This window comes from Etheostoma spectabile, chromosome 24, assembly GCF_008692095.1.
Source record: "Etheostoma spectabile isolate EspeVRDwgs_2016 chromosome 24, UIUC_Espe_1.0, whole genome shotgun sequence".
Classification (NCBI taxonomy): Eukaryota; Metazoa; Chordata; class Actinopteri; order Perciformes; family Percidae; genus Etheostoma; species Etheostoma spectabile.
This window is the reverse complement of record NC_045756.1, coordinates 9576390-9587566: the sequence shown is the minus strand read 5'-3', so window position 1 is coordinate 9587566 and position 11177 is coordinate 9576390. Positions and strand designations below refer to the sequence as shown.

General features: G+C 42.4%; 1 protein-coding gene across 1 annotated transcript in view; it reads right to left on the bottom strand.

The window, feature by feature from the left end:
* Positions 1-1119: 1119 nt before the first annotated feature.
* The window catches only part of nlgn4xa (neuroligin 4 X-linked a), a 71503-nt gene continuing 61445 nt past the window's right edge, over positions 1120-11177 (bottom strand). Inside the window, exons 5-6 of the mRNA XM_032506497.1 lie at positions 8954-9743; positions 1120-4627 (exon numbers count right to left, since the gene is read on the bottom strand). Coding sequence (XP_032362388.1) covers positions 3721-4627; positions 8954-9743 — 1697 coding nt within the window. The 3' untranslated portion in view covers positions 1120-3720. The remainder of the gene's footprint in view (positions 4628-8953; positions 9744-11177) is intronic.

Below are 11177 nucleotides of genomic sequence, written 5' to 3'. Positions count from 1 at the left end.
AAGGAGAAAACACAAGACTTCACCAGGAAAAAGGTGTTCATGTCCTGGAGAAGTTAAGGAGAAAACACAAGACTTTCACCAGGAAAACGGTGTTCATGTTGGAGAAGTTAAGGAGAAAACACAAGACTTTCACCAGGAAACAGGGTTCATGTCCTGGAGAAGTTAAGGAGAAAACACCAGACTTTCACCAGGAGACAGGTGGTTATTGTACGTCTGATTTGGTCTTCTTTCTTACAGGTTGGTCCACATAAAGCCCCAAAAAACCAACCTTTTTTAAATCTTAACTAGTCTAACAGTCCGGTGTCTAATCTTAGCTTTCTTAATCTACCTGTAAAGACCTCACAATTTAAAGAGTCTGTTGTCACATGGCCGTAATTTCTTAAGACATCATACGAATTGTTATGCAAACGTTTTCATTCGATATCATATGAACCCATTAGAACGAGTTGATACTGAAATACAGACCACAGAATGCTGGGATTGACCAATCACGTTTTCAACCAGCCGTGTAATAAGAAATTATAAAACGGGGAGACAAGTATGAATATCAAACTGACATTCACACATTCAGACGTCCAATCCCACACACACACACACACATTCAAATCAAATGCAGTTCAATCTTCCATGGTTCTTTTTTCTCTTTTTTTTTTAGAAAATACTGTGATATTTTATTAAAAAATGTTGCAGAAAAAGTTTATACAGGTGTCCAGCCAGAAATATCTCTATCATCACTTAAGGCAAAACCGCAAACAAAAATAAGACAAAGTAAGGATTTTTAAAGTCTACATTTAACCCTTGGTAGGAGGACTGGGACCAAATGGCAACAACAAACCTTTTATAGAATTTACAGATGTAGATTAAAATCTTCTGGATGTTCTTCCATTTTCTTTTTGTAATAGGATGCAAAACGGAAAAGAGCATTAATGGTTACTCTTGTTGTCATTTTATAATAATATTAATATTTACACTCATTCACTTGTTTTTGTAACCCAAAATATCACAAGCCTGGCACAATACTTTACATATTGCTAGCATATGACAATTTAAAATATTTAACATATATTTCTTTACAAACATCTCCAACTAATATTGGTACAAAAAAATCCACGGCCTTTTTTATTTCTAAATAATACATTGCTGGTCACATTGCTCAGGCAGTGCTGAGGTTGCAAGACAAAAACAAAGCCCACAAAGAAACTATCGGCAGCGTAACAGGATGACGGAGGTGATGAGATGGGACGGGGGACGGGGGTGAAGAGGACGAGGACAGCTCGTCCTCGGACGTCCGCGTCTGAAACGGGGACACGAAACACGGACCGAGACAGTCCTGGACCTGCAGGCGCGGGGGGGGGGACTCTCCGAGGATGGGATTGTGTTCGCATTTTGGTCGTTTTGTGAACACTAATAATGAAACTAAGGGTTGTGATCAGGAAAAGAAGAAGACTGGATATATTTACACGCACCTAAACAGAAAAGCACAAGCTGTAAAACCCAAAAGATCTCAGCCAAAATCAAAACAATATAGAAGGTATGGAAACTGGGACCGGCCGCGTTTGCAAGTATGTTTTTAATGTCATCAAAAGATAGTTTTCTCTTATTATTCATAACTTGTATCAGTAACTGCATTCAAACGGCCCAGGCAGATGGAGCTGACCGGACTTTTACTTTGGAAAATATCTTAATTTATGCAATAAAAATGCTTTTATGTGTTTCTGTATTTAGTCCCAGATGTCCTCCACTCCAACCTTTTTTTTCATTTTGAAATAAAGTCAAAATGTCGAGAGTATTTCAGTGTAAGTGCCAGGCATAAGAAAAATTAATAAACGACGTAGAGGGAGTTTTTTGTGTATTTAGAGAACAAGGTTGAAAAATCAACAACGTAAAAATTAAATGTTGGGAACATACATGAAATACAATTTCAAGAATAAAGTTAAAATGTCAAGAATATTGTTACAATTCAATGTAGAATAAAGTCAGACTGCAGAGACTAAAGTTGAAAATTGACATTTTGACTGTTTTTAAAATGCTAATTATATAAAACGTCTGTCACCAGCAGCTTGATCTGGGCCGTTGGAACTTCTGATCTCTGATGAACATATTAACTAATAAGAGCTTTGAAAAAGATAATTACAAGGACGGCCGTTCTGGGCTTCCGTAAGAAGAAACTCTTTTAATACAATTTGCTCTTTTTTAGATTTTTAAATTTCCACGCACAACTATATACCTTTTTTCTTTTTCTTTTTTTTTTAACAAAGTTTTCATAAATACATTTCAGGCTGGGGTTAAGAATTCTGTGCCCAAGTCAGGAGTCTGATGCATGAAGATTAGGTTTCAGACGGTCAGTTGTTGCTTTTAGACAACAGTTCTTCCTGTTGTGTATTTATGGCACAAAAGCCTCTGTCACAAAAAAGTCACGCTGAATCTGTTCATATCATATTTAAGAATATTAATAGACATCCCCTGTTTGCCTTTTTCTTTTGGTAAAACTCCTCGACAAACTTTCAATGAAGCTTGGCTCCAAGTAGAGTTATTCCTACGGTAACATTCACTTTGAATAAGTTCAGGATCACTTTATATATGCTTTTCAAGAAGGCATGTAACAAAATAGCATCTGCTAAGTCTGTGCTTCCCCACAGTCAGTCTCTTCGATTTCCTCTGCGAGGTTACATCCAAAAGGAAACGCAGCGCCATCCAGAGGACAGGGGCGGAGCCAGATGTTGTAAACATTGGGGGCTCAACCAATAAAACATTGGGGGCTCGGCCGAAAACCTAGGGTCGGGTACATTTTCCCCATTTACGGCTGCTCTGTGCACTATTTTTCAAGCGATTTGATAAATAAATGACTTAAAATCTGTACATCATACAGAAAACCAGATTGTAAGATAGTTAGCCGAGGAAACCGATCATGATGTCGAGCCTGCGTCCTGTTTTGTATCTAACTGATCGCCTGTCTTCATCATTCTGAAATCAGAACTAAACTAATGTTGAGGATGCAACACGTCTCTCTCCCAGCTCTAAAAATGATGCTTGGTCAGGGTCCTTTGGCGTTACCTCAGGGGGGTCTTTCAGCTACTTGAAAAATAATCCCATCTGATACTTGACCTTCTGGGTAAGTCTTGGGCGTCCTTTTTTACCACGCTTTGTCTGGATCCTTGGTAGGGTTAGGAACAGATTGTGGGTGGGGTTACGAAACGTACGTTTAAGGGTTAGGTTTGGAGCGTTCCTCATGGGCGCTATGGAAAACCCTTTAAAAGATCCTTAGAGAACCTGGTTTGATTCTTTAAGAGACACTTTAAAAGGAATAAAAAGGGTCAAAACCCGATTAAAGGAGCCAGGGTTAGGATTAGCTGCCAAAGGGTGCTTTGTGTGTCGGTCTCTGACCACTGACCAACGCTGATAAGTATTTAAAGAGTTGGGAGTTAGAACAGGTTGCGTGATGAGACATTTTCACTCCTGAAAGAACTCCAAGAATTGTCTGATGTTGCTACATATCTTAGGTAGGGTAGGAATTTAGCGTAAACAACAATACTAATACTGAAACCTATTTTTGTCACACAATGAATGGCAAACTTTTTCCGCAGGGATTTTGCCGATCCAGTCAGAGAGACTGGGGAGAAGTGACACAAAGTGGAAGTTATTTTAAAACTCTAGGTGTCAGGGCTTTGGAAAAACATTCTGGGCTGACCCCCAACGGCTGCTCCGCCCCTGCTAGCGAAGCTATACCCGCGTGGTGGAGTGGCCGTGGGGTAAGTTGGTACTGTTCTGGCTGCCCCCGAAAGCGTTGAAGTTGTGCAGAGGCTGCATGCCAGCCAGCGCGTTGGGGATCATGGTGATGGTGCTGGGCGCCATCAGCGGTATGTCGTCGGGCGAGCGGCGCAGCGTCAGCGTGTAGTCGGGCGGGCAGGCGAGGCGCAGCGCATCGTGGCTCTGCAGTGACTCACACTCGTGGTGGTGCTCGTGCTCCAGCTGCTGCTGCTTCATCTGCAGAGACATCAGCTCCTCGCTCTGCAGGTGAGCCACGTCGTTGGCGTTGGCGGCCGAAGGCGCGTTGGTCGGCGCCAAGCTGCGCTGCGGCGTCGGGATGCGGCGGTTGGTCTCGTGTCGCCGTTTGTCTTTCTTGTAGTAGAGCGCGGCAAAGGCGAGGATGTTGAGAAACAGCAGCGAGGCTCCGACCGCGATGGTGACGCTCAGCTCTGTCGAGTAGTCCCGCTTGGTTTCTATGACAACTGTCGACTCGTCAGTCAGATCGCCGCTCTTTCGCTGGTCCGTGGTTTGCTTGGTGTTGGTGTTGGTTGGCGGGACCCCCGGGTGCCGCGTGGTGGACGGCCAGTTGTTTTTGCCCGGGAAGCGTTTGGTGTACGGGTACGGGGTGGTGTCTTGGGGGGGGATTTTGGTCGTGGTGGACACGTACTGGAAGAATTCGTTGATGTTGTGCAGATGCGGAACCAGTTCCAACCAGAACGCCACCTTGGTTGCGCGGTAGTGGTCCCGCACTCGAGGTTTGAGGCCGATGTGAAGGTACAGCTGGTCTTTGGGGTTGTACTTGGTCCAGGCCACCTCCTCGAAGCGGTTGGGTTTGGTGTGGATGAACTTTGTGTCCTGTGGGACCGGTTGGTTTGGATCCCTGGAGAGAAAAAGAGAAGACATGAACATCAAAAGGAGACAAAATGCTTTTTATGTCCCTGTAAACTCTGGAGTTACACGAGTGGTTTCAAAGGTGAAAAGGCAAAAAGAATGTTGGAGAAGGCCAGAGGCGAGGAAAACACGAGCAGAACGCTGGAAAACTGGAAAGGAAAAGGTCCGAAAAGGCAACAAAAATGGCTAAATAACATCAAAACGTTGGCTGGATCATAATCCTGAAAGAATTAAAAAAGAGATGAACATCAAAGTAGACCAAACTAAAAAACAGTATTAAATATAAAAGGAGTAAAACCAAAATGAATACATATAAAAACAAATAATGGAAAATATTACAAATACAAAATATTTTAAATAATATTTTAATCTTTTGAAAAATATTGTTGATGTAATCTTTTCTGTATATTTAAAAAGTACATTTTGATGTATTATAAATCACGTTATTTTTTTCCTGATTGCTTTCTCACATGTCTCACATGAAGACAGAACTGACATTTATTTCATCTTTTATCTCCTATTTATTTATTGCACATTTATTTTCTTATTGTTTCCCAGATGTGTTCTTGTTTTGGCCCTCTTCTGACTCCATACTAGGCCTGGGCTGGGTAATATCAGGTGGTACTTTAATCCAAATCCACTGCGACACAGTGAACATGTGTTAAAGGGACATGAAAAACCAAAAACATGCTAAATATTATATACACCTTCCTCCCCCTTTTAAACACAATCATTATTCAGTTCACTAATTCCTGACATTTCCAGATGAGTCATCACTCTGAAAAGTCAAAGCATTTCTTCTGTTTCCTGTTCCAAGCTGATGTGTTTGGAGGGGACTCGGAATCTCAGTGTTCCAGCTGACTAAATGTTTAGAAATGATACGCAGATGACACATTTCCAGGTGTGTTGTCACATTTTCTTAGTGGGAAATCTCAGCCTTGGTGTTATTTCCTGCAGGTTGGAGGAGAGCTGCCTCTCCGGTGACTTGGTTTCATTAACTCTGGAGTGGTGGTGGGGGGGGGGCTACACAACAACCTTGGAGTCGACACACTCAAGGGTGTGTGTGTGTGTGTGTGTGTGTGTGTGTGTGTGTGTGTGTGTGTGTGGGTGGGGTGGTATCTGAATACTCAAGAGGAGGAACTATTTTGAAGCATGTATTGCATTTTGGGGCCACAATGACATAACACGACAGCTTAGTACTAGTTACTTAGTTACTAGTTACTTTTTACTCCACTACATTCATCGACAGCTTTAGTTAACTAGTTACTTTAGTTACTAGTTACTTTAGTTTACCCACACATTCATCTGACAGCTTGATGTATTACTAGTTAATTTAGTTACTCCACTACATTCATTGACAGCTTTAGTACTATAGTTACTTAGTTACTAGTTACTTAGTTACTCCACTACATTCATCTGACAGCTTAGTACTAGTTACTTTAGTTATAGGACTTTAGTTACTCCACTACATTCGTCTGACAGCTGTGTTACTAGTACTTTAGTTACTCCACTCATTCATCTGACAGTGTAGTTACTAGTTACTTTAGTTACTCCACTACATTCATCTGACAGCTTTAGTTACTAGTACTTTAGTTACTAGTTACTTTAGTTACTCCACTACATTCTCTGACAGCTTAGTTCTAGTTACTTAGTTACTAGTTACTTTAGTTACTCCACTACATTCATCTGACAGCTGTAGTTACTAGTTACTTTAGTTATTTTCCACATTAAGATTTCTACACACTAAACACATGCAGCTTATAAAATCAGATATTTTATTATAAAGTAACCTACAACAATATAACGGCTCCAGGTCCAGCTGAGGTGATGATGTCATTAAACACAGCTGACTGGATCCTTTACTCTTTCTACTAACTACATTTTCCGGATGATACTTTTACTTTTCCAGTGTGGAATTAGTACTTTTACTGAAGTAAATGATCTGAATACTTTGAGTGATCCAAACGGAAAAATTAAAATGTAGCGAGAGACGAAGAGAACTCAGACCAAGTCCACGCGGTAACAAAGAGACAGGTGACACGTCAGGGACCAATCGGACCCGGAACAGGAAACCACGTGACACCCAAGACTACAAAATAAAACAGGAAGTAAAGCATGCAAACAAACACGAGGAATGGATGTAGGAAAACCAAACTGAACAGGGAGCTAAAGAACCTTTATGTCACGTACAGTATGTGGAATCCATGTTGTGTAGAGTTTAAAAAATTAATCATATTGTTATTGGGATTTCTGATCCTAACGATCACTAAAAGTTTGTAATGAAGGAAAAGATAATTTTGCACGGTAGTCTACAGTTCAAGTTCTTCTCATTAATAATTAGTTTTACTGTGTTCACTGGTAGAAGTCTTTTGTTTTGTGGACTTTGGGATTCCGAGTGATTTCAAAAATCCTTCAACTTTATGAACATTTGATTTTGTCACTCGGATTGCTTTCCCAGACCTTTTTGTCCCTTTTTTAATGTTATAGCTTTTTTGACATTTCTGTGGCTTTTTGACTTTTTTTGACGCATGTTTGTCGACATAAAGACCTACAAAAGTCAGCAAAAGAGTCCCTTAGCCATCCTAGAATTAGGACGTCCCGCGAGCCTTGAGGTCACCACGTGGTTTAGGTGCTGAAAATGTTCAGGGCCCCAAACTTTACAAGTTTACCCAATTTCATGCTGTTTCCCACCCTAACACCTGGGCCTTATGCAGTCTTAAGTGATTCTCATTAAAAAAAAGCTGGGCTGCATATGGAAGCATGCATATGGCTGTGCTAGCGTGTGGTGGGCCTGTCATCTCGGCACAAACATATGCTGGAACAATATGTACCTCACTCTGACACGCGGCTCCAGGCCCCCTGTGCTCATTGAAGTGCAAAATACATGTTTAGCTCGCATAAGTTTCCATCCAGCATCCAATCTGTTGATAATAACCCTGACTCTTGCCACAGGTTGAGATACTAAATATGTTGTCCTTTCGGTCTGACAGGTGTAAGAAGACCGGGAACTGAACAGAGGACTTCATGTACTTACCGAGGGAACGTATTCAGTGGTAGTGTGGACCAACACAGCAGCTTAAAGCTGAGCATATACGGAGTTTTCTTTGACTTTTGCAATCATACAAATACATATCAGAGCAGCACTTTACGATCATTTGGACTATTAGTTTTAACAGTATGTTTTATGTAGATGTTTGGAACCACTAAGGAATATGAATCAAGTCCAACCGTCTTGGAGCCATACCCTGAACCCAACAGGAAGTCAGCCGTTTTCAATTGAACAAGCATTGTTTAGATATTTTGGACCATAACGTGTGGTACTTCTCCTACAGATTTAACCCATTGACGTCCACATTGGTCAGTATAATCTAAAGACCTCGGTCAAATCTAAATTGCAAAGCTTTTTGTCATACGGTGTGGATGTGGAAAGGCAGCAAATTTCCCTTTAATATGTTATATAAGTTATAATATAATATATGTTGTTAAAGCAGCCCTGTTCAGTCTTAGGCTGAGCATGTATGAGTTTGGTTTGACTTTTTCTAATCTTAAAAATACATGTCAGAGCAGCACTTTACAATCCTTTTCAGCATTATTTTTCACGTACAGTAGATGCAAGGACATAACTTTGGGTTCAACATCGGGGGGGTGGAGATGTCCCCTTTTTGAGTTAAAGAGTTCATTTCCTGCATTCTGGTGCCTTTTCTGCCTCAATGTATGGTGCAAATATCTTTATTTATGTAAAGGAAATAATACATTTCTGGGGGGTTCCACTCGCTAATTTTTATTATTGAGGGATGTAACCCCCCCATCAGCCCTGTAATTATGCTTATGCATAGATGTGGATGGGAATATGTTTCATGTCCAGATTTGTTGAAAAATTGCCATTTTCACTCACTGCTTTATTGGAGGCACATTAAAAAAAGAAGCAAGATCAAAGAGCCTTTTCAAAATGGCTGTAAGGCAGCCAAATCCCCCCCCCCAACCCCCCATCAGGCAACAGAAACAGGGGAGTGAACGCTGCAGCCTATGACGCTGATCAAGACTTTATTTATTCAACTGAAAGTGAATTTTCAGTGTGACTGAGCTGCAGCGAACAAACTGATACCTGAATATCAAGGTGTGTGAAAAGAAAACGTGATCCAAATATAAACAGGAGCAAATCCTCTCATCAAATACTGCGTTGCCACAGCACCAGGGGAAACATTTGACTGTTTTATTAACCTCCACTTGATCTCTTTGACTCATGCATTAATCATTAAAACACTGTTGTTGATACCCGACTCCAGATCACAAGGACAACCAAAGCAGCACTCACCCCGTTTTAGCGAAGTTCGTCCAGTAGGTCATGACGACCGCACTCAGCATCACGTCGTTCTTCGAGAAGTTGCAGTTGAAGAGGTCTGTGGGGCCGATCATGGGGATCCCGAAGACGTACGGGACTTCATCGCCGTGCGCTGAGTCGGCCCAGCTGGGCTTCATGTCGCTCTGACAGTGGTGGTAGAAGGCGTAGAAGTAAGTCGGCGAGCCATACTGAGCGTGCAGGTCCGCCGTGGCCACCGCCGGCGCCACCCACTGGTGATCGGTGAACAGAGCCACCAGGGTCTTGCGCCGGGTCTCCGGGTTCTCCTTGTCTGCCCAGTCCGTGTACATGAATTTAATTGTCTCGCGCAGAGTGTCCTTGCCCTCCGGGTACCCGTAAAGATGGTCCACAAAGTCCGACACGGCGAAGTCAAAGTCATTGGCAGACACGCCGTCCTCGCTGTCCACAATGCCGTCCACAAATTTAAAGCCCTCGCCCTGATTGACCCCCAGCATGATGTCATAGTTGAGGAACTCGCCTTGTTCCATTAGGATCTGGGGGTCGTCCGGGATTACATCGCCGTCAATCACGGGCCCGAAGGCGATGTGGTACTTCGCGGGCGTGATGTACTGCTCGATCAGCTCCTTGTAGTTCTTGTTCTGGAGACACTCCACCAGGTCGATGGTGTCCAGCATGTTGCAGCCCACCTTCTCGGCCAGGGCCCGCGTGTACTTGGCGGGCTGGTAGTTGACCGCCCAGCTGGACAGCGCCGTGCCGCTCTGGATGATGGCTTTCTGGAACAGATCTGTGATCGGAGACAAACAAAAGAAATGTTGAAAAAGAATAAAAGTCATTGGACAAAGTGACAAAGACATCAAAAAAATGTCAAAAACAGAAAAAATCCACCACGAAATAAACAAGAAAATCATGTCCCGGTTGACAAATCAATAGATTAAAATAACTGCTGTGAGACCGGGTTGATCCTTTACCCAACATTTCCCCTAAGAGGAAGGTCCTTTAAGCAGCCAGAACCCTCGCTGACAGCCATCGTCCCTAGCAACCAACCCAGAATGGAAAATCTTTTTTACATCCTGGAATGTCTTCCTGGACTGAAGTGGCCACAATACACTGGGAACACTGGAGTCATGTGTGTTCTACAGCTATTTCTACTCGGCATATATACACACACTCAACCAACCAGGCCGACTTTCAGGAGGATTTGAGCATACATTTCCCACAAGGCCTGGTTGGTGTCTGCTGCCGCAGTCAGTCGGAGGTCACAGTGAGGTTTTCATCCTCTGGGTAGCTACTGCTGACGTAGTCCTGTCTTCATGGCACCCTAACAACACCCAAGCTCAAATCTTTAAGAAACAAATGCAAAAAGAAGCATTTACAAGAATTCGGGCTTTCAAAATAAACACAACAACAAGTTAACGCAAAGTTGTCGCTTTCTCAGAGGCTCTGTTGCTTATTTTGGACATTTTCATTGTTTTTTCCCACATTTTGTTGCTTTTTTTACTTCCCAGGGTACGTGTCCACTAGCGGTTATCAGCATCTCTTCAAGCAAAGATCTGGGATGTGAAAACAGACCAACACGGCGGATCATTTGGAGTCTCTCGCTTATTTTACCGGAATGTGGTTCTGAAATCCTAATCTGCAGCTGCTGAGTCCGGCTCGGTTTCAGACCGACACCCTGACTTACAGAAAGACACCTGGATTCACCTTGATGCAAATGAGGTGTGGGAAACCTAACGCCCCGCCACTCGAAACTCGCCGCCACTCCCAGAATGCATTGCCTTGCCTCTTGCATAGACAAGGGATGGTAGTTGGGGAAATGATGCTTGCCAGTGGACGCCATAACAGTTTTATGATCTTGGTTTGTTGGCAGAGCTCCAAGTTCAACGAAGAAATACAAAAGGATCGCTTAAAAAACTAAAAGAAATGACCTTTTGACATTTGACACCTTTTCTTTTCCTTTTTATTGCTTTATCCTTTTTAAAGTACATTTAGAGCAGTTCAAAGGTGCAATTAAAAAAGGTTTATTCTTGTGGGGGGAGGGGGGGGCAATCTTTGGCAGACAGGATTTCTTTTGAGAATATTCTTTACAGCAACCTGAATATGAAAACTCAAAGTTGGTTATTCTGCCAAATTCAGCTTTTTGTGTCACGTAAATATAGTTTCCTGTCTTTTTGGTGGGTGGGCTGAAATGTATGCAATTCAATTCATTTATTATAAACAT